The sequence below is a fragment of the Vombatus ursinus genome, unplaced genomic scaffold (assembly GCF_900497805.2).
Source record: "Vombatus ursinus unplaced genomic scaffold, bare-nosed wombat genome assembly UNPS02009918.1, whole genome shotgun sequence".
Lineage (NCBI taxonomy): Eukaryota > Metazoa > Chordata > Mammalia > Diprotodontia > Vombatidae > Vombatus > Vombatus ursinus.
The window spans coordinates 6,776,944-6,800,814 of NW_020949696.1; the positions used below are offsets into that span (position 1 = coordinate 6,776,944).

At 38.2% G+C, this 23,871-nt stretch overlaps 1 protein-coding gene across 2 annotated transcripts in view; it reads right to left on the reverse strand.

Annotated features, from left to right (window-relative positions):
- STK11 (serine/threonine kinase 11) overlaps window positions 1-23,871 on the reverse strand; it is a 183,437-nt gene that overhangs the window by 115,916 nt on the left and 43,650 nt on the right. For both annotated transcript variants that reach the window (XM_027853086.1, XM_027853085.1), the window contains exon 2: window positions 1,887-1,970. In XM_027853086.1, the coding sequence (XP_027708887.1) occupies window positions 1,887-1,970 (84 nt within the window). The remainder of the gene's footprint in view (window positions 1-1,886; window positions 1,971-23,871) is intronic.

A 23,871-nucleotide genomic window follows, 5' to 3' on the forward strand; every position in this document is an offset into this window, starting at 1 on the left:
TTTCAAGAAATACCCAGGCTTCCTTTATGAAAGGAAACATTTAAACTTGAAAAGCAAGGTTGTACATTCCAGGGGAATGACATGCTTCCAATTGCCAAGGTCTTTTCTGGGCCAGAGGCCATTGAAAGCAACATCACAGGGGACATTCCTGTGAATTACAAACAAAAACATGGTTCTCAGTGAGCCACTGGATGATAACTGGTTTAGAGGGAAGGAAGAGACTCTCAGGGCGTGTTTCGACTTATAAACAGTCCAGAATGGAATAGTCCAATAATTAGAAGAGAAAACTGATGGCAGTGGTTGTTTATACCAAGCAGGGCCATAGCAACGGAGTCTTCTACTGCTTTTCACAAAGGCAGTCTTGTAAACCAGAGGTATAAAACAGGTCAACAGATTTAAACATACTTGGGAAATAATGAACAAAATCAATAAAAAAACAGAACACAGACAATGTTAATATGTGGTTTTCTAAGTCATTATGGGGTCTGTGGTTTAGTGCCTCCCCCTCTTTCTTTTTGAGTTTGACACTACTGTTACAAACCATTAAAGGTAATGGCTGAAAAACAGTACTTTTCACAAATGGTTCAAAATAAACTAAGTTTTGAAATTATCAGATAACTGGACACAGGCAAATCATCCTTCCAACGTCAAGCCAACACACTTGCTATATGAGGTAGATCTGCCCATCAAAGAATTCTGAAAGCCAACAAATTCACTGTAACAGGAATTCAGGAACAAGAATTTCATGATCTTAAGACGAAAAAGGTCTTCTGGAAAATCTCTAGACCAGAGGTTCTTAACCTTTTTTGCATCATGTCTAATGAAGCCTATGGACCTCTTCTCAGAATAATGTTTTTAAATGCATAAAATAACATATATACAAAGGAAACCAATTATTTCGAAATAGTTATCAAAATCTTTTTTAAATACAAGTTTGTGGATCCCAGGTTAAGAGCTTTTGTTCTAGTCCAACAGTCCACTCCATGTAAAATTTCCTCTTCAGAATCTCTGAACTGTGTTCATCCAGCTTCTGCTTGGACACTTGGAGTAAAGGAAAACTCAGAGAGCTACTAAGTCACTTCAGTTCATTGTTCGGCACCTTCAACCATCATAAAATTTCTCATACTGAAACAAAGCCTGCTACCCTGTAGCTTCTCTCCATTGGCCCGAGTTCTGCCCTTTAGGTCCATAAATGAGAAGTCTGCTCCTTCTAGATGATAGCACTTCAAAGGAAGACAGGTATCACGTCACCTCTACTGCATATGCACATACCTAGATCTTCTATTCCTCAAGCTAAAAAAAACCCCAAAATTCCTTCCATCTGTTCTCACAGTAACTAGTTTAAAGTCTCCACGCAATCCTATCTGCCCTATGTGGACGCATTCCAGCTTACTAGTGTCCATGACAAGATGCAGTATGACGAAAGAAGCCCAACACTCTAGACAGGAACAGAGTAGAGCATGATAGAATTGTGATATCGTGGCTGTATGAGGTAGTAGAAAGAACACTACTCTGGATTCATGGAGTCCATTCAAGGCCCACAACGGGTAACTGCATAACATTAAGTCATTTAACTTCTTGGTACCTCAGTTTCCTCAAGTGGAGATAATGTCGGCATCACCTACTGATTCATAGAAAAGTGCCTTGAAAACCTGAAAACACTACAGGAAGTGTGAATCACTGGCAGCTATGACACCCAACTGACTGGTCTTGAGACACTTGAGTTCCCAGATCCCTTTCACACGAATGGCTCTCTAGCCACATCTGCCTATCCTAGCTTTGTGGATTTTGAAGTGCTATATGTGTGTATGATAATAGACATTTAAAAAATATGCCAACCTTCACTGCCAAAGCACATCAGGGTACAACAGAAGCCCAAAGGATATATTTTCTGCTTCTCTTCATTATACAATACATCCACCAGCTGTATGACGTTTTTGTGCCGTAACCTCCGCAGCAGCTGAATCTCCCTAGAAGAAGAATGGGGGAAAAGAAGCTGTTAGCACATCTCTCTACAGAAATATAAGGCCCCATATTACAGAACAAGAGAGATAATCTCCTAAAGTTGTGACTGTATTTTCAAGCCATTTTTAAAAGATTATTTATTTATTAATTTATTTTTGAATCAAGGCCAACATTTGCTCTATCCTCCATGACGGCTCTAAATTTGACCAGCGTGCCAAGAGCTGTGGTGTGACTGAGATCGTCTAGCCAAAGATTACAACCTCCAAATACTTACCAGGATCATTGGCACACAGGTTTACCTCCTCAAATAATGCCGTACAGTAACTTAATCCTTCTAGGATTTGTATTCCAATGCACTAGTGCAAGACCAGAGGAGAAACTATAGGCAGGGGGAAGAGGGAAAAGCTGAGCCCATTGTTGGCCCTCCAACAGCCATACCGCATTGGTGCTGTGGCCCCAATGTGAGAGTTATTCTTGCCCCTGGTGGGCTATACTCAGAACTGCAAAGAGAGACATTCACTTGTCTACAAGCTTAAATTCATACATACACAACTTTCAACATGCTTCCCCTAGCCCCTCCTACTACCAGGGAAAAAAGAAGTTAAAAATTAATAATGATAAAGAGCAGAGGGAATAAAATATCAGTTAACGGGTTTCATTTTTAAATGAAAATGAACTAAAATCTGTCCCATAAACCAATCATTACCTACAAAGCCACATTAATTTTTCACTTTAGATAGCATATAGGCCAGCATTAGAGAACACTAGCAGGACAGCATAAGGATGGTAGCCAACATGAAGAGGCAAAAGAGACTTGAGTCAGGGCTCAAGAGGCCCAGGCTCAAGTGCTATTTTTGCCACAAACAACAGAACACCGAGCAAATCATTTGTCTTCTCAAAGGTTCCTCCGATGACCTCTAAGTTTCCTTTCAACTCTGACATTCTCTGTTCTATAGTTTCTACTTCCCAAGTCTGAGTGATTATGAGAGTCAGTGAATCATTTTAAACCTTGGTTTGATCCTCTGTAGAATGCAGCTAACAACAACCTACCCATGTAAGACATCAGCATTTCTACATATTACCAACAAGGTCCAGCAGGAAGAAATAGAAAGAGAAATTCCATTTAAAATAATTGCAGACAATATAAAAAGTTGGGAGTCCATTTGCCAAGACAAATCCAGGAATCATACAAACATAATTACAAAAACTTTTCACACAAATAAAGTCAGATCTACACAAATGGAGAAATATTAATTGTTCATGGATAGGCTGAGCCAATATAGCAAAAATGACAATTCTACCTAAAATAATTTGCTTATTCACTGCCATAACAATCAAATTACCAAAAAATTATTTTGTAGAGGTATAAAAATTTATAACAAAAATCATCTGGAAAAACAAAAAGTCAAGAATATCAACGGAATCAATGGGGAAAAATATAAAGGAAGGTGGCTTAGCAGTACCAGATCTCAAAATATATTACAAAGCAGTAATCTTCAAAACAATCTAGTACTGGCTAAGAAATAGATAGGTACACAATACACAGTAATAAATGACCAGAATAATCTAGTGTTTGATAAACACAAAGATCCAAGATTTGGAACAAGAAATTACTATTTGACAAAAATTGCTATGAAAATTAGAAAGCAATTTGGCAGAAACTAGGTATAGAGCAACATTTCACACCATTTATCCAGATATGGTCAAAATGAGTATATGATTTAGACAAAAAGGGTGACATCATAAGCAAATTAGTAGAACATGGAAAATTTTACCTGTCAGATTTATGAACAAGAATTTATGACCAAACGAGATGGAAAGCAGTGCAGGATGTAAAATGGATACTTTTGATTACAACAAATTAAAAAGTTTTCCCACAAACAAAACCAATGCAGCCAAGATTAAAAGGAAAGCAGAAAACTGAGGGAACAAATTTTACAGCAAGTTTCTCTGATAAAGGCCTCATTTCTCAAATATATAGAGAACTGGGTCAAATCTAAAAGAGTATGAGTCATTCCTCCAATTGATAAATGGTCAAAGGATATGAACACAGTTTTCAGAAGAAGAAATCAAAGCTTTCATATGAAAAAAATGCTCTAAATCACTACTGATTACGGAAATGCAAATTAAAACAACTCTAGTGTACCACCTCACACCTATCATATTGGCCAATGTGACAGAAAAGGAAAATGACAAATGCTGTAAGGGATGTGAAAAAATAGGGACACACTAATATATTGTTGGTGGAGTTGTAAACTGACCCAACCATTCTAGAGAGCAATTTAGAACTATGGCCAAAGGGCTATAAAACCATGCATACCCTTTGACTTGGCATTACTCTACTTAGGTCTGTACCCCAATAAGAACAAAGAAATGGGAAAAGGACCTATACATACAAAAATATTTATAGCAGCTCTTTTAGTGGTGGCAAAGAATTGGAAACTGAGGAGATACCTATTAACTGGAGAATGGTTGAACAAGCTGTGATAATATGATCGTGAGAGAATTGTGCTATAAGAAATGATGAGCAGGATGGTTTCAGAAAAACCTAGTAAGACTTACATGAACTAACGCAAAGTAAAGTGAGCAAAACCAAGAGAATATTGTACCCAGTAACAGCAATATTGTTCAGTGATTAACTGTGAATAACTTATATTCTCAGCAATACACTGATCTAAGACAATTCCAAAGGACTTATGAAAAATGCTATCCATCTTCAGAGAAAGAACTGATGAATCCTGAATACAGATTGAAGCATACTTTCTTTTACTTTCTTTTTCTTGGTTTTTACTTTTTGGTCTGTGTTTTCTTTTGCAACATGGCTAATATGGAAATGTTTTGCATGACTGTACATATATCATCAGGGGCAGCTAGGTGGTACAGTAGATAAGAGTGCTGGGCCTGGGGTCAGGAAAACTTATCTTCCCGAGTTCAAATCCGGCCTCAGACACTAGCTGGGTGAACCTTGGCAAGTCACTTAACCCTATTTGCCTCAGTTCCCTCATCTGTCACAAGAGCTAGAGAAGGAAACGGCAAACCACTCCAGCATCTCTGTGAAGAAAACTCCAAATGGGGTCATGAAGAGTTGGACACAACTGAAATGACACCACAAAATGTATAACCTATATCAAATCACTTGCCTTCTCAAGCAAGAAGAAAGGGGGAAGGGAAAGGGAAGGGAGGGAGAGAGAGAATTTGCAATTCAAAATTTTAAAAAACAAATGCTAAAAAAAATTTTGTTTACATGTAATTGAGAAAAAAATAAAAATTAAATGTAACAAAACAACACTGACCTTAGCTACACACAGGACTGCCATGAGAAAAGCACTTTGGAAACTATCAAAATGACAGAAAAATGTGAATTACAGTCTTAAGATCCCTTCCAACTCTGATAGTTTATATTCAAGATCTAGTTATAGAAATGTGGTAAAATATTCTCAATAAGAGAATTAAAGCTTTATTCATTATTTCACTACTACCCAAATCCTGACAAAATGATGGTGGCAGGAGCTCAGCCATGCTGATCCAACCTAAAAGTTAAACTCTAGGTGGTATCACTATGAAGCTAGATGACTAAAAGTGAAAACTAGTTTACAAGCTAGATTCACTTTTACTATAATAATTTTTGTGCATACATCCCTTCTTTCATTTTAAATAAGCAAAACAGACTGATGAAATTCATTCCTGCCTGCTTCTGCTTGGGGGGAGGGAGGGGGGAAGGTAGCACACACAAGGATCACTTCTGTCTGTTTTAATCTAAGTTTCATGAAGGGATTTGTGAAACAAATTATTAAACCAGCTACCCTGAAAGACGAAACAGAACAATTTTCCCCAAACTACTAATTTCCCATTCCAACGTGGACAGATTTAATTGTCCCTTTAGCCAGGAAACACAGTTGGATGTTTTCTAGAAAAGAAGTGAGAGAAGCCACCCTACATGTTGAAAAGATATTCTCCAATTATCTACTCCAGTACATCCTCTACAAGTCTGACACATTACCTGACTATATTATCCACCCCTGATTCCCTACCCCATTCAGGCAACTCCCATTGCCTCCAAGATCAAATACAAACCCTTTTGTTTGGCTTTTAAAACTTCGCAACCTGTTTTCTGTCCCCTACCTCTATGTAATCTGCCATCTAGTTCCTTGAACAAGACCCTCTATGTTGATGCCTGGATCTTTCACTAGCTGTCCCTCGTGCCTGGAATTCCTTTCCTCCTCATCTCTACCTCCTAACTCCCCTGGCTTCATTCATATTCTCAGCGAAAGTACTACCTTGTATAAGAAGCCTGTCCTAATCCCCCTAAAAGTTACTGCCTTCCCTCGGAATGTCAATTATCTCCAATTTATCTTGTATAAAGCTTATGTATACATAGTTATTTGCACACTGTCTCCTCCATTAGACTTTAAGTTCTCTGAGAGCAAGGACCTCTTTTATCTTTCTTTCTTTATAACCCTAGTGCTCAGCACAGTGCCTAGCACTTAATAAATGGGGAAGAGGGGAGGGTGGCATTTATATAGCATCTGGTATGTGCCAGGCAGTATACTAAGTGCTTTACAAATATCTCATTTGATCCTCACAAACAATCCTGGAAGGTAGGTGTGTTACTACCCCCATTTTACCGTTAAGAAAACTGAGGCATACAAAGGTTAAGTAATTTGCCCAGGGTTTTATACAGTTGGTAATTGTCTGAGGTGGATTTCAACTCAGGTCTTCCCGATTCCAAGCACAGTGCTATTCACTGAGCAAATGTTAGGTTGATTAACTTACTGATTTCCAGGGAAGTTTCTTTTCCAGTTCACCACTCATTAGCAACTTGGAACAAAAAGGGAAGTCACTGATATGTAATTGTAAAAGATGTTAGAATTCATGCGTGTGTGTGTGTGTGTGTGTGTGTGTGTGTGTGTCCTCACAAGTGCACTACTTCACTGATGGCACTGCATGAGGCAGGGAGAAGTAATCCCTCTTCCTCCTCCCCTAAATGAACAAGAAACTCAGCAAATCAAAGTAATTAGCCCACCCTGCAAGAAGCAGAAGCAGGCTTTAAACCCAGCTTTCTAGACTCAAATTCTAAACACCTTCAACCACACTGTCTACTCTTTTTACACTTCTCTTAAGGGATAGGTACACCAGAATATGCCATTTTATCTCAGGTCATTGGTGTGAATTTAGCCTCAATTTCCTCCCTCTCCAAACATGGAAAGGCACTCAACCTTTAATTACTGCTTTTTAATATTAAGTAGCCCATCACCTGGTGAATGGCTAAACAAGTTTCGGTACATGTTGTGCTGGAATGTTATTGCACTATAAGAAATGATGAAGGGGATGGATTCAGAAAAATCTGGGAAGACTTATATGAATTGATACACAATGAAGTGAGTGGAACTAGGAGGTCACTGTACACAGTAACAGTAATATTGTAATGATGATCAACTGTGAAAGACTCAGCTACCCTGAACAAGACAATGATCTAAGACAATTCCAAAGGACTCATGATGAATCTACCTCCAGATAGAGAACTTATGAACTCAGTGAAAATTGAAGTAAAATTTTTTAAAATTTTCTTTATAAAAAAAAATATTAAGTACAAATAGTTGTAGCAAATGACCAACATCTAGGGCTCCATATAGTGCTTAGCACTCTGAGGGATGCCTAAATACATTGAAGTCAAAGTCCCTCAAATCAAATGTCTAAAGCTGTGCCCCACAGAAACAAAGCTGTCACAGCAGATAAGACCCTCAGCAAATCTTATTGCTTTGCTATCTGCTTTAGTCAAATACAGTGCGTGTTGCCAGCCATGGCTAAGCACCATCAGAGACTGGCTGAAATCAGTCATGAAAATAGTCAGCTTACTGGTTCACAATTTATCACAAAATCTGCCCAATAACATATGACAATCAACTGATCAGAAAAGCCCATGGGGGAGCGGGGGTGAAGCTCTCAGAAATGAAATGCTGAAGGAATAAAAAGAAACCGTTCCAATGAGGAATAAAGGTAGGGGTAGAAGGGTGGTCAAAAGATCATCAAAATGGATATACAACACACTTGGATTGTAAAAAGACATGTATAGAAGATGCCCCAAGTTTCATACAAAATTTTGTTTTTAATTTTTGAAAAGCCCCCAAAAGGGTAAAGATCCTTAACTTGCAATCCATACTTCTCTCCAAGTCTTCCATCTCTCTTCCTGAACTTTCTATCTCCCCCCCGCCCCCCGTGTATGAGCTGTGAGAGGCAGCATGGAACAGTGGATAGAATGTTGACCTAGAAGCTAGGAAGACCTTGTTTTAAGTCCCATAACTGATACATACTGGCTAGGTGACTCTGGACAAGTCACTTAACCTCAAAGTGTCCTAGGCAACTGCAGATGATGAGTTTCAGAGAAGGTACCAACTTGCAAAAGTATAGTGAGTTTCCTTAACCTACAGTTTGACACCAATGGGATCATAGGCTTAGTCCCTACCCCTAACCTGGCAGCTCCAGCAATCCTATGTTTCAATTGCCACTGACTCTTGTACCCTAGACAAGCGAACCAGACTCATTATCTCAAACACAGCAACACCAAATCTGAGCCACAGTCCTGCAAGAACATGGTGTTTGAAATATTTCTGATTCTTGGGGTTGGGTTTCTCACTCTACCATACTCAGTGTGGATTAGTAAGCTTTCTTATGTATATTTTATCCACTACTGCAAGACATGAAGATGCTGAAATCAGCTTTACCTCTTCCTTCAAGAAGATGCTTCAAGACTCCCTGACTCAAGACCTGCATGACCCCCAGCTCTGTAAACCCAGCAACTGCCTAATGGATGCTTTAAACTGGATGTTATGGAAAATTTTCACTCAGCAAAATCCAGGCACCCCCACAAGCAGCTCTCTTTCAAATTTCCCAATTTCTTCAAAAGTACCAACTAATACCAATCTTCTAATCTCCCAGGTTAATAATCTTGGCATTAATAACAATAACAAATATTATTATATAACACAATTGTTATCTAATATGGTTATCAGATATTATGTTAAACATAATAATAATCTGGACTACTCACACTTTTACTCCACATATCCAATCAGTTGCCAAATCTTGCTGGTTCTACCTCCATAATATCTTTCATATCCTACCTTTTTCTCTCTACTCAACAGCTCAAGCCCTCATTAACTCTCATCCAATATTGCCATGAGCCCCTGAGGGTCTCAGCCTCAAGTTTTTCACCAATCTCGAACATCCTTCAAACTACTGCCAAGGTGATTTTCCTTAAGCTCTGATCTGACTATGCCACTACCCTGTGGCTCCCTATTGTCTTTAGAATTAAACATGAATTCCTTTGTGTGGCTTTAAAAATCCTTCTTAACTTTGCCCCAGACTATCATTACAGCCTCCTAGTACATCATGCCTTTCCTGCACTCTGTGACCCAACCAAATTGGCCTGTTCTCTGCTCCTCCCACACAACACTACCACTCTAGCCTCCAAGTTTGCATGGCTACATTGCCCATATCTAAGGCATCTTCTTTACTGGCCCCTTAAAAATTCCTTCTTTCTTGAAGCACCACTGTCAATGTGAATGAAGCCTTTCCTGATCTCCCCAGCTGCTAGTACCCTTTTTTTTTTCTTTTTTTCCGGTGAGGCAATCAGGGTTAAGTGACTTTCCCAGGGTCACACAGCTAGTAAGTGTCAAACGTCTGAGGCTGGGTTTGAATTCAGGTCCTCCTGACTCCAAAGTCGAAGCTTTATCCACTGCACCACCTAGCTGCCCCTGCTAGTATCCTTTTCTCCAAACTGCCTGGTATTTAACTACTTCGTATTTATTTGTATTCATCAATTTTTATTTATTCTAGGCATATACACATACACTTCTCTCTCCTTTAAGAATGTAAGTTCCTAAAGAGGTGGTATTGTTTCATTTTTTTGTATTTTTTGTATCTGTATCCTCAGCTCTTAACACAAAGTATCAATTTAATGAATGCTTTTTGACAAATTGAAACTAGGGCAAGTAATGGAATATGAATTTAAAAATGCAACATGGTACCATAAAGATAGCGTAAAGAGTATAAAAGTTCAGAGTGAGCTGAGTAAGGCTGGCAATGTATGCTAAAGATAAAAAAAAATTTTTTTCCTCTCTAATTTATGTTAGGGAAAAGAAAAAGATCAAGGAAGGACTAGGTGCACTGCTCTGGATGGACAGCAAGCTGAGAGAGAGACAAAAGGAAGGTAAAACTACTCTTTTGTTTTCTCTGCTAAGAAGAAAACGGAAAGAGCAGAACGAAAAAAGTAGTGGTAAATTTAAACCCAAGTTAAGCAGGAAACCTTAATTGCTTTTGATTTCAAATCAGTAAGTCCAGGGGGCACCTAGGTGGCACAGTGGATAGCGCACCGGCCCTTAAGTCAGGAGGACCTGAGTTCAAATCCGGCCTCAGACCAAACACTTGACACTTACTAGCTGTGTGACCCTGGGCAAGTCATTTAACCGTAATTGCCTTAAAAAAAAAAAAGATTTGTCAAATCACTAAGTCCAGATGAAGCTAAAATCCATGGTCCTTAGAGAACTAAAGAAGGTGACTGACAAGCCACTGTAACCCATCTTTGAAAAACATGAAAAATAAGAGAGGTGCCATAAAACTACAAGAAGATAAACATCCCGACATTCCAAGAAAAAAGAGAACAGTCAACAAATTAACGGCCAGTGAGCTTGAAGAATTTCCAGCAAATCCCTAGACCATATTACTGAAGAGATGCTAAATGAAAATCTAGAAAAGAAAGTAGTAATAATAAAGATGGCTTCTCCTTCTCTGACAGAGGCATTAATTAGACTGATATATTAGGAGAATACTACAGTTTCTCTAGATTTTAGCAAATCATCTGTCAGTTTCTCATATTTTCCTTGTGCATAAGATGGAGAGATATGGACTACATATCTACATACATATCTACATACACAGCTGGGTAAGTTCTGGAATGGCTGAATGTCCAGACCCAAAAATCATGCACTAATGATTCAATGTCAACTAAAAAAGAGGTCTCTAGTGAAATGCCACAAGGTCGTGTCCTAGGTCTTGTGCTTTTTAACATTTATCAATGACTTAGAAAAGGAAAAATTGCACTAACTTGCAGAGAGTTTTAGTGGACTGAAATCAGGGACATGCTAAAGTCAACTGTTAAATTTTCAGCGTGAGCACTTATTTCTCAGAAACCAGCAAATACTGTAAATCGGGGTTTGAATTATTGTTTTGTTGGTTGTCTAGACTTATGAAAGTGATGGAAAAACGTATAAGGAAGATTAAACTTAAAAGTATGAGTACATTTAAATGCATACCCTTTTTCCTCAGTCGGTTGTTAAACATTTACCAGCACTCCCCTGACTGAAACTCAATACATGTCAACATTACAATATGGCAGAAAAAAAGACTAATGTGTTCTTAAGAGAGACTCTTTTCTCATTTTTCTTCAAAAATCAGACTGTTTGTCCTTCTTTGGTTCTGTGGCACCTCTCTTATTCCTCATGATCTAGAGATATGAGAGTGCCATTGTAGCCTGCCCTGCTAAGACTACATGTGGAATACTGTGTTCAGTTCTTGATGTCACATTTTAAGAAGTATATTGATAAGCTACAGAATAGGGAATGAACTGGGGAGGTTTAGTCTGGAGAAGAGATGATTTAAGGGAAACTGAAGCATTTAAAAGGTTGTCATGTAGAAGAATAATTCATTAGGCTTGTCTGCTGGACTCAAGATGAAAGAACAAGGAGCAGTGGAAGTAAGCTGCAGAGAGGCAGATCTTAAGTTAATGGAGTAAGAAAACTTCCCCAAATCAGAGCTACTTAAAAGTGAAATGGAATGTTATACCACAGGAGGAGACAGAAGTCTTTAAACAAAAGCTGGACAGCTCTGTGTTACTTAGAGATCCTGAAAAAAAAAATTCTTGTTCAGGGTTGCATTTGAGCAGCTTTTAAGTCCAGGCCAGCTCTCAGATTCTATGGGGTCTGTCCTGGCAGACCCACAATCCGTGTTGATTTGTTGGGTTTTTTGTCCTCAATAAATTATTTTTAGGACCAATGCAAATTCTGAATAATTGGGTAAAACTGGCAAGTTTGAGGAGACAAAATAGCAAAATCATTAATGACCAAAACTCTACTGCTGAATCAAGCATTCATGAACCTCATTTTAACTACCAAAGCTAGCAGAAATGAAAGGAAGGGTGATAGCTAGTTTTCATTTGGACTTGCTTTTAGTGATCCTTTTGTGAAACTCATGTTATCAAAATTTCTCTTTAAACTGCTGTGTCTTCCACAAAATCATTAAGTATGTATTGCCAAATACATTTTTATTAACAAAACAAAGCAAATTTTAAAAGATTCTCATTTTTAAAATGAAAATGTGATTAATCAAAATATCTAAAAGAACTGAACTAAGTGGAAAAGAAAATAAAAATTTCTATGAAGCACTGTATTACAAAAGGGAGCCAGTTAATCCAATAGTTCCCAATTTATAAAATACTTATTGATAGCTATCACCAACTCTCTCACTAAATAAGCTGATTGCCATATTGTTTCTTTTTATTTTTTTGGCTTTTTTGGTGGGACAATCAGTTAAGTGATTTGCCCAGGGTCACACAGCTAGTAAATGTCAAGTGTCTGAGGCTGGATTTGAACTCAGGTCCTCTTGACTCCAAGGTCAGAGCTCTAACCACTGTACCACCTAGCTGCCCCCTGCCATATTGTTTCTACAAGGATTCAAAATTCTACTGGTATGGTCACTCCACTAACACAGATCACAGCTTCAGCATTCTGTGTAGCTTGGTCAAAGGATATAAACAAATAGTCCTCAAAAGAAACAACCAAAGGTTACCTAAAAATATGTTCAAAACCACTAACTATCAGAGGAACTGCAAATTAAAGTATCTCAAACCCATACCAATTAAATTGGCAAAGATAGAAAAGAACTGAAAATGTTCATGAGAATTCCAGAAAACTAAATCACTACTGTTAGATCTCTGAATTGGTCAAGACATTTTATAAAACAACTTGCAATTGGCAAATGAAATTATAAAATTGTTTTTTATCTTTTGATTCAGTAGTCGCACTGGGTTTATTTCCCAAAGAGGTTATAAACAACAATAAAAAAAAGGACTACCTGTATGAAAATATCCAAAGTGGAACTATTTGTAATGGCAAAAAGCTAGAAATAAATCATGTGCCCAAGGACTGGGGAATGATCAAATAAAATTGTTATATGTTGATTTAATAAATTACTGAACCATGATGATAAACATGAATTCAAATAAATATGTAAAAAGACCTGAATTCAGCAATGTAACATGAACCAAATGGACAATGTTCATAATTACTACAACTATATAAATGAAGACAATTTCAAAGGGCAGCAAAGATCGGAACAACATCGATGGTGTTAACTTATAAAGTCTTTTAACAAACAGAAAACTACCAGAGTATAAGTTTCTACATATATTATCAATCACAATCACTTTTTTGCTGTTTTGACTTAACTGGTTTGGAGGATTATACATGGTAGGGTATTCACCTATGAGTAAGCAAGAGCTTTGTACAAATAAAATTTGTAAAGAAACATCACAAAAAAATGAAATACAGGAAACACGAAAAAAAGAATGTCATTAACAGAAATAAAGTTTCTTTTTTGAGGAAAATGGTCTATGAAAAAAGCATAAAGCATGATAGAAATGTAGGTTATTCTTATTTTTCATACCTCATTAGCAGTGCTTATTTCCTCTGGGGTAAGGATGAAAGCACTGGCTATGTAGAAAGCAGAAGCGGAAAAGACAATTCAATACCAATCCCAGTCAGCAACAGCAGAGCAACAATACTAACTACATATAATTCCATATGTCTAAAATTGAAATCATTATTTTTCCTCTAAAATTTGACCACCACCTCCCAGGTACTCCTGGCTCAGGAGTTATCGTCTGACTTTTTCTCAATCTACCCACCCCCAACCCAATATCCAGCCATCAAATTTTTGAGATTCATTCTCCCTATCATCTCATGGATCACTCTCTCTGGTTTTCTTCTGGAGTATCTTAGTTTCGGTATTTTACATAGTAACCTCCTAACTGGTGTCCTAGCTCTTCTCCCACTACAATGCATTCTGTACACACTGCCATATTAATCTCCCCAGGATTCAACCCTGACCATATCACTCCCTTGAATCAAAAGCTTTATAGCATACAAAACTCCTTATTTCAGCATTCAGAATGTTCCATATGTTGGAATAAACTGTGTTTCCAACCTTGACACAGACATCTCTCCTCAGTCATGGATCACAGAGACTAATTACGGGGAATTGGCCAAGAATGTGACCATCCACATGATGTACAATTGCAGTAGAATGAAGATGCTGGTTAATCAAGCATTCAATCTACAAGCATTTATTATTAAGTATCTACTATGTGCTAGAAATATAAAGACAGAAGGTAAACAGTCCCTGACCTAAATAAGCTCACAGTGCTTCAAACAGAGACACAGAGAGAGAGAGAGAGAGTGTATGTGTGTGTTTAAAATACAAAATAGATACAAGAGTACTGGGAGGGTACTAAGAGCTGGGAGATCAGTACAGCCCTCATGTAGAAGATAACAACTGAGCTGAATGTTAAAGGAGACCAGGGATTCCAAGAGGCAGAGGTGAGTAGAAAGTTCAGGGTCAGTCAGGGAAAAGGCACAGAGATAGGAAATATAGTGACATCTATAAGGAACCATAAAAGTTAAATTTAATACAAATTTTAAAAACCTGTATAACAGAAATTCAGTTGCACATATAACCTTCAATTTTGTATGTCTTTGTTTATTAAAATATTCATGCTGGCTAATATTAAAGTTCATAATAAAACACCATATCAACTGTTCCTCATTCCACAGCCCTTTCTGAAACCACACAGACTCTTGGGTAGATGACCATCTTCCAGGTGAAGGATCAGCCTATTAAGGTGAATTCTGGCAAGAATCTTGCCAGCAATGACTAAGAAAGAGGCCCCCCACCCCCCTACCCCTACCCCCGTGACTGTCACAAGACAATCTATTTCATTTACCTGCACAGAGATGGACAATGGAGAAATCCTTGAACTCCTGGAGGATAACCTCCTCTTGCCATACAACTGGGGAAATTTCAGTCAACTTTTATATGAGCAATGGACCCCCTACCTTGTAAATCTCAGTTGAAATAGAATCAGCACCAGGTGCTTTGCCACACAAAAGGCGCCTAAAGACATTCAAAACCTCTTCTTCAGTTGGAACTTCAGCTAGGGAGGGACTGATTTCAACCTGAGGTATACAGTCAATGGCTTCAACATTGACTGATGATGGTCTGTTGAGAACACTACGGAAGTGTGCAGGGGTGGAGAACCTGCGACCTCAAGGCCACATGTGGCCTCCAGGCTGCAGGTTCCCTACCCCTGGTTCTGCATCTCTCTAGGATCAAGTCATTATCACTAATTAATACAGCTCCATCACCATTGAGTAGTTGAGATACACTATAGGTCTTTGGTCTATAAATAGCCTTCAGTGCAACATAAATGTGCTTTGGGTTGTTACTATTAGCACAAAACTGAATTTCAAATGCCCTCTATTAATCAAAAGCCAAGAATCCTGCATCTCTCTAAGCTTTGCTTGAACTTTACTTTTGATGGAATTAAATGCTGCCTTCTTAGAGATGAACTATCCTGCTGGTAAACCTGTGGAATTCTCGTTTTGCATTTTGGAGCTTCTGAATTTCCCCATAATTTTCTAGGGATGTACTCATTGATAATGAGGTTGACATATGTATTGCTAGTGCTAGCTCAATGTCTGGGAGGCTTCGAAGGAAAGTCTGGAAGAGAAAAGTAATTAGACTGACTACCAAACTGAAGTCTACAAAGCTGTTGTGCTGACTTCATTGGTGTATGCCTGTAAAATTTGGACAGTATATCACAGAGCCATGCCAAGAAATTGAATCACTTCCATTTGAATTGTCTTAGGAAGATTCTGAAGATCAACTTGCAGGATGAGTTCTGGACAGAAGTCCTTTCTTGAACTAAACTGCCAAGCATTCAAACCCTACTGCCAAGAGTGTTAACTACAGTGTACGGGCCATGTTGTTCAAATGCCAAACATACACCTGTCTAAAAGACTATTTTATAGAGAACTCACACAGGGCAAGCGCTCACATGGTGGTCCGAAGAAGCAATACAAGAATACTCTCAAGGGCTCCTTAAGAATTTTGTAATTGATTATGTGACATGAAAGACACTGGTACAGGACAGGGCATTACAGAAAGTGCTGTTCTCTAAGAGCAAAGCAAAATTGAAGTAGCTCAAAAGAAACACAAGATGGGCAAATTTAGAGAATCTACCCCAAATATTCACATGGACTTTGTGTGCCCAACCTGTGGTAGAGCATTCCGAGCTTATATTGGTCTGATCAGCCACAGTCAGCTGCACTGTAACTTGACTCTAACATAGTGATGTCATTCTGGTCCTCCTCAAGAACGAGGGACATCAAACATAATAAAAAAAGAAAATTAAGGGAAAATCGTAAGAATCTCACTATGACCAGAGCACAATATCAATTAAGGGCAGTAATGTGAGATTAGATTGGAAAAGTACATTGAGGCCAGGTCATAAAGGACTTTATACTTTATCCTAGAGGTGTTTATTGAGGGGGATGATATGATCTGGCCTGATCTTTATAAAAATCCCTTTGGCAGCTATGTGGAAAATGGAACAGATGATCTGGAAAGAGGAAAGAATTAGGAACTGCAAGAGTCCAAGAGGGCTTGCAAAGTATGGGGGCCACAGGAATGGAAAGAAGAAAGACGTGAAATGTGGAATTAGACACAAGATTTGGCAACTAAATGGTTATGTGGAGTGAGACAGAGAATTTTATAATGATCCTAACGCTGTGAATCTGGATGAATGAAAGGATAGTGGCACTCTCAACAAAAATAGGGAAATTTAAATGAAGGGTGGGTTGGGGGGGGGAATCTATTTTCATTGTGTTGAGTTTGAGATATCTTTGTTTTGTGGGAGTTTCAATCAACTCAGACCAGGGTGCTCAAGGGTGAACTGATGTATATTTTGAAGTTCCTAAGATAAGAGCAGGATTTGAGGAAGACTGTAAAGCAGGACTGACTTCTTTGAGAAAACAGGGAGAATGGACTGAAGAGCTCAACTAGATGATAAAAATGGACAGAGCAAATCTCAAGAGAAGGTGGTTGAGTGATGGTAGCAAGGCAATAAACAGCATGTAACAAACAAGAAGTGTGCCTAACCAAAGCTGACAAAAATGGAAAAGGACAAATATTGGAGGGGCTATGAAGAAACAGGAACATGATTCCACTACCAGGGGAGCTATGAATTGTTCCAGTCAAGCTGGAAAGTAATTTGGAACTATGGCCTCAAAGTTACTTAACAGTGGCCCAGCAAAACCACGACCAGGTCTGTATCCCAAAGATATCAAAGATAAAGGCCAAATGCTGTGCCATGACTAATAATGATAAACTTAACCCGTCTCAGCAATACAAGGATCTAAGACATCTCCAAAGGCCTCATGTTGGAAAATGCTATCCACATCCAAAGAAAGAACTATGGAGTTTGAATGCAGATCGAAGCATACTATTTGCTACTTTTTTTTTTCTTCCGTTGTATTTTGTTTCCTCTTTCTGGTGGTTCCTCCTATTGGTTCTAATTCTTACCTACAACTTCACTAATGTGAAAATATATTCAATAGAAATGTATATATATAGCCTATATCAGACTGCGTGCCGTCTTGGGGAGGGAGGTGGAGAGGGAGAAAAATTTAAAACTCAAAAGCTTATGGAAGTGATTGTTGATAATTCAAAATAAATTAATTAAAAATTAAAAAAAAAGATAAAGGCCAAAAACCCATATGTACAAAAATACTTATAACATCTTTTTTGTAATGGCAAAGAAACAGAAAGTAAGACAGTGCCTATGAACTAGGGAATGGTAAAGGAAATGGTACAGAAATGCTGTTGTTGTCCAGTCATTCAGTCATGTCCAACCCTTTGGGACCCCATGGACTACAGCAGGCCAGACTCTTCTATCCTTCACTATCTCCTGAAGTCTGTCACACTCAGGTTCATTACTTCCATGACATTATCTGTCCTTCTCATCCTCTGCCATCCCCTTTTCCTTTTTCCAATCTTTCCTAACATCAGGATCTCTTCCAATGAGTCCTTCTCATTATGTGATCAAAGTATTTAAGCTTCAGTATTTGACTTCCAGTGAATAGTCTGAATTAATTTTAAGTATTGACTGACTTGATCTCCATACTGTCCAAGGGACTCTCAAAAGCCTTCTCACATACCACAATTCGAAAGTGTCAATTCTGCAGTGTCCAGCTTTCCTTACAATTCAACTCTCATAGCCATACATTGCTACTGGGAAAAACACATAGCTTTGGCTATACAGACCTTTGTAGGCATGGCAATGATGCTGTCTAGATTTGCCATAGCTTTCCTTCCAAGGATCAAGCATCTTTTAATTTTATGGCTGTACTCACTGTCTACAGTGATCTTTGGGCCCAAGAATGTAAAATCTGACACTGCTTTCATTTTTTCTCCCTCTTATTTGCCAGGAAGTGATGGGACCAGTAGCCAAGATCTTTTTTTTTTTTTCATGTTAAGCTTAAGGTCAGCTTTTACACACTCCTCTTTCACCCTCATCAAGAGGTTGAATGTTATTGTGATGGAAGAAATTACAAAAAGTATGGATTCTGAGATTTTTATGGGAAAGATCTGTCATGATCAAAATTAAGGTAAACTAGGGCACAAAGCTCTGAGCATGGTCAATTTGCCAATAAATAGAGTCTCCACCTCCTTGGCAAGCTAAGAGCCCAATTAAGGACTGACAGATCATTTTCTTATACACAAAGAGAAGTATCCAAAAAAAAAAAAAAAAAGCATAGGGGGCAGCTAGGTGGTGCAGTGGATAGAGCACTGGCCTTGGAGTCAGGAGGACCTGAGTTCAAATGCGGCCTCAAACACTTTACACTTACTAGCTGTGTGACACTGGGCAAGTCACTTAACCCCAATTGCCTCTCCCAAAAGCCAAAAAAATAAAAAATCATAGAAAACAATATGATTGGTTACAAATCCTGTAGTATCATTGATGGAGAAAACATTATAATTGGTTACAAAATCAGAAGCATCACAGGCGTGGGAAACAATATGATTGCCTGGAAATCAGAAATGTGGGGCTAGCAACAACTCCTCCTTCCATCTTGCTAGAAACTCTGATTGTTTTATTCTATCTGCAAGAATAACTAATGGTATATAGATAACAGAATTCCTCTAATTGTACAAAGATAGCTAGTGGTATAGATATAAAAGATTTCTTTTAATTAGTGATTCATAGAGAAACTCAATTTTTAAATTTAACTCAAAGAGGGAAACTGAACTTCTGAACCTATGAACTTCTGAACTTAACTCAAAGAAATCTGACTTAAGCAGTCATAGAAAATGTTAGTGGCTGGTACAAAATAGAATCAATTTGATTTTCTCAGATTTGTATGAACTGATACAGAGTGAAGTGAGCAGAACCTACAGAACAATTTATACTATAACAACAACCCTGTGTAAACTAACAATTCTGAAAGACTTTACAGGAATTCTGATCAACACAGCAATCATTCAAGATTCTACTGGACCAAGACTACTACTTATCATGTGACAGAGAGGTGGACTAAATATGCAGAATGACTCATGCATTTTTGAACAATGAATAATATGGGGTCATTAAGCACCAATTTTGCTTATCTACGCACATTTGTTACAAGAGTTGGTTTTCTTTTCTTCAACAGTAGGGGAGGAGGGAAAGCGAAAAATGTTTGTTAAATGAAAAAAATATTTTAAAAAACCACCTTGGTAAAACTTAAGAACTCTGATCAACATAATGACCAATCATGATTTCAGAGGACTGATGATGAGACATGCTACCTACCTACTTCCTGACAAAGAAGCGAGGGTGCAGAATGAGACATATGCTTTGAATATGCTCATTGTGGAAACTTGTTTTTCATTGACTATTAACATTTGTTACAAGGATTTTTTTTCTTTTTTTCCTTTTCCATGGTGGGGGTAGGGTGGGTGTGTGTGAAGAAAGTAGATTTTTGCCCATTGGAAAAAAATTAAATTAAATTTTAAAAAAGAAGTATGCCTAACTTCTCCTAGCTTAGAACTTTAGGAGGCATAAGAATACTCAGTACTGGAAAGGGTGGTCAGTGTGTTCTGTGGAGAGCCAGGTTTCAATCAATGTAAAAAGATGCAAAAGACTGATCTAAGAGAAAAGGGAAATTTGTTAAGAATAGCATGAGAGTTCCAGAGAGCTCAATGGAGTCAACAGGCAAGGAAGGATATGGCTTGTGAAGGAGTATGACTATGGTAGATACACTAGAGTTAAGACTACAAGGAAAGATAGAACAGGGAGCAGATCTTTGACTAAACTACAGAGATAAGGGGAAGGAGCAGGGAATCAGCTTGCCATAGCCTGGGAAGTAATTAGGAATCTTATCATCTCAGAAATGCCCCAACTGCAAGTGACCAAAAGGGCAATGGAATAACATGTAAGGAAGCCACAGCATATCATCAATAACAATGTCTACATGCTACAGGGTAGGTTTAAAAGAAATACAAGGACAAGAAGCATATGGGATAAGAAGGCATGGATAGGTTATGATCTATACTACTGAGGAAGGACCTACAAGAACCATAGCTTCAAAAGATAAATACCCATCTTTCAAAGCCATCTATTCCACAAACCTCTCTAATCCCCCCAGCAGAAGGCATCTGCAAACTCTCCTCCAAACTCCCACTGCTACTTTAATGTGCTCATTATACTTTATATTATAATTATTTCTATGCTTTTTCGTTCTTGTTAGACTGAGAGTTCCAAGTAGGAAGAGCTCGTATCTTTGTACCTCCCCCAGCGCCTAGAATAGGGACTCAATCTTAATGTTTGTCAAGTGACTGAAAAGCAAGCATAAACAAATATATTCTGTGAGTACTGTGTGCAAGGTAATGGAAGATTAACAAGAAAAAAAACAAGGAATAAGTGGGTTATTATAACAGAAAATCATCCTCAGTGAAAGCATGGTGTGAGGCTTCCAAACAAGAACAACACATCGCACTAAACCATCTCCATAAAAGGAAAGGAGTAAGCGCAGTGTTTATAAAGCTTGCCTACAGCTGAGAGACACATCACCACCACAACACCCATGGACATCTCTACCCCAAAGGGCTGTCTGCTCAGGAGAATACTGGGCACTTTCTGTTACATCATGTGCAAACATTGCACATCTAAGAGGTATGCACAATCACCTTTCTTAGAAACTAGAATTCTGTTTAACAATCACAGAATCAGACACAATCTAGGTCGAACTTTCTCACTAGGCAGAGGAGGAAATGGAAGCAGAGAGAGAGGAAGTAACTTGTTCGGTTACAAAATGGGGACTAGAATCCATATCTCCTTATTCCTGGTCTTATTTTTTTTTTTTAACTAAAACCACACTATTTCCCTAAACATTGCCACAATCTCCTCTCCCAGGGCTTCCCTCCCCCACACCTTCTCTGCTTATGAAATAACCTAGTGTGCCCACTGCCTAGATAAAGGTACTTCAGGGCTAACTCTTGGAAAAAGAAAGTTCTCCATTTCAACACTCAGTGGGTTAAATATACACTCATGTCTCGGTTTCCCAGCAAGGCACTGTGTGATTATTTATAGAATGCTGGAGACATGCCTGGTATTTTACAGCCAAGTGGCACCCAGTGTGGTACTGACTGCTCCATCATCAAGCAGGTGTACACTAAAAACTCCCTACTGAATGGTAACAGCACACACAAGCTTCCTAGCTCCTGAGGCAAGCAGATCACTTGAGAGTGGTGTGGCCCTAGGCCAGTCACTTCACTTTATGGGCTTCAGCTTCATCTAATCTTGTATTTTACAAGAAAAGGACTAGACTAGAAGGTATCCAGTAAGCTCAGGTTTATGTAGTGGTTTAAGGGGCAAAAGTGGCCTAGCCGTAACAACTGGGGGGAGTGGAGGTGGTACACTGGGCAAAGGAGTGCACAGAGGCTCTGAGGGGTGAAGTTACTGGCCAAATCACAAAGCTCATCTGTCCCGGCACCAGGATCCACACTCAGTTCTCTCGACTCCAAACACACCCTTCTTTTGACTATTACCACCTTACTTCTCATTTAAGATACCATCCAGCTCTAACATTATAATGTTCTATGGTCAAGGCCCCTTTCAGCTTAGACACTCAATATTCTATGTTCTAATAGTCTTTCCAACTATAACATTCTGTCTTTTGCTTAAGAGCAGTAAAAATGAAATAAGTCAGAGATCACATTGAAACCATGCACCATTTTGCTACTCTATGATAACCTGGTTTGGTTTTGTTTTGTTTTTGTAAGCAATCAGGAATTTTCACAAAGCTCAAAAACAGGTACATGCTTACAAGTACAAAAAGAGGCATTTTCAGACACAATCAAGGTATGAATATTTTGCTTGACCATATCTGTCTGTTTTAAGGGAAGTTTTTTACCTTTTTTGTGCAGGGGGTGAAGGGAGAAATAAAAGGATAGTGACATAGTCTACCTGTCAGATCTATGGAGAAGGGAAGAATTCATGACCAAACAAGAGAAAGAGCATTATGAAATGTAAAATAGATAATTTTGATTACACTAAATTAAAACACTTTTGCACAAACAAATCCAATGCAATTAAGATTAGAAGGAAAGCAGAAAGCTAAGAAACAATCTTTTATAGCACGTGTCTCTGATAAAGGCCTCATTTCTCAAACATATAGAGAACTGAGTCAAATTTATAAGAACAAAAGTCATTCCCCAACTGAAAAATGGTCAAAGGATATGAACAGGCAATTTTCAGATGAAGAAATAAAAGCTATCTATAGACATATGAAGAAGTGCTCTAAATCACTTTTGATTAGAGAAATGCAAATTAAAACAACTCTGAGGTACCACTTCACATCTATCAGATTGGCTAATAGGACAAAAAAGGAAAATGATAAATGTTGGAGAGGATGTGGGAAAATTGGGACACTAATGCACTGCTGGTGAAGTTGTGAATTGGTCCAACCATTCTGGAGAGCAATTTGGAACTATGTTCAAAGAACTATAAAACTGCATACCCTTTGACCCAGCAATACCACCACTAGGGCTGTATCCCAAAGAGATCATAAAAAAGGGGAAAGGACCTACATGTGCAAAAATATTTATAGCAGCCCTTTTTGTGGTGGGCAAAATATTGGAAATTGAGGGATACCCATCAATGCAATGGCTGAACAAGCTGTGGTATATGAATGTAATGGAATACTACTGTGCAATAAGAAATAAACAGGTAAATTTCAGAAAAACCTGGAAAAACTTGTAGGAACTGATGCAAAGTGAAATGAGCAGAACCAGGAAAACATTGCACAGTTTCAGCAACATTGTGTGATGATCAACTATGAATGACTCAGTTTTTCTCGCCAACACAATGATTCAAGATAAGTACAAAGGACTCAGGAAACGAAATGCTATCCACATCCAGATAAAAAACTGATGGACTCTGAATGCAGATCAAAGCATATTCTTTTCACTTACTTTATTCTTTTTCATGGTTTTTTCCTTTTGATCTGTTTCTTTTTTCACAACTGTGACTAATATGATATGTTTTACATGATAGCACATGCATAACCTATATCAAATTGCCTACCACTTTAGGAAGAGAGGGGAGGGAGGGAAGGAGAAAAATTTGGAACTCAAAATCTTGTGAAAATGAATGCTAAAAATTGTCTTGACATGTAATTGGGAAAAAAATAAAAATTTTTTTTCTTTTCTTTTCTTTTTTTTAAGGCAATTGGGGTTAAATGACTTGCCCAGGAT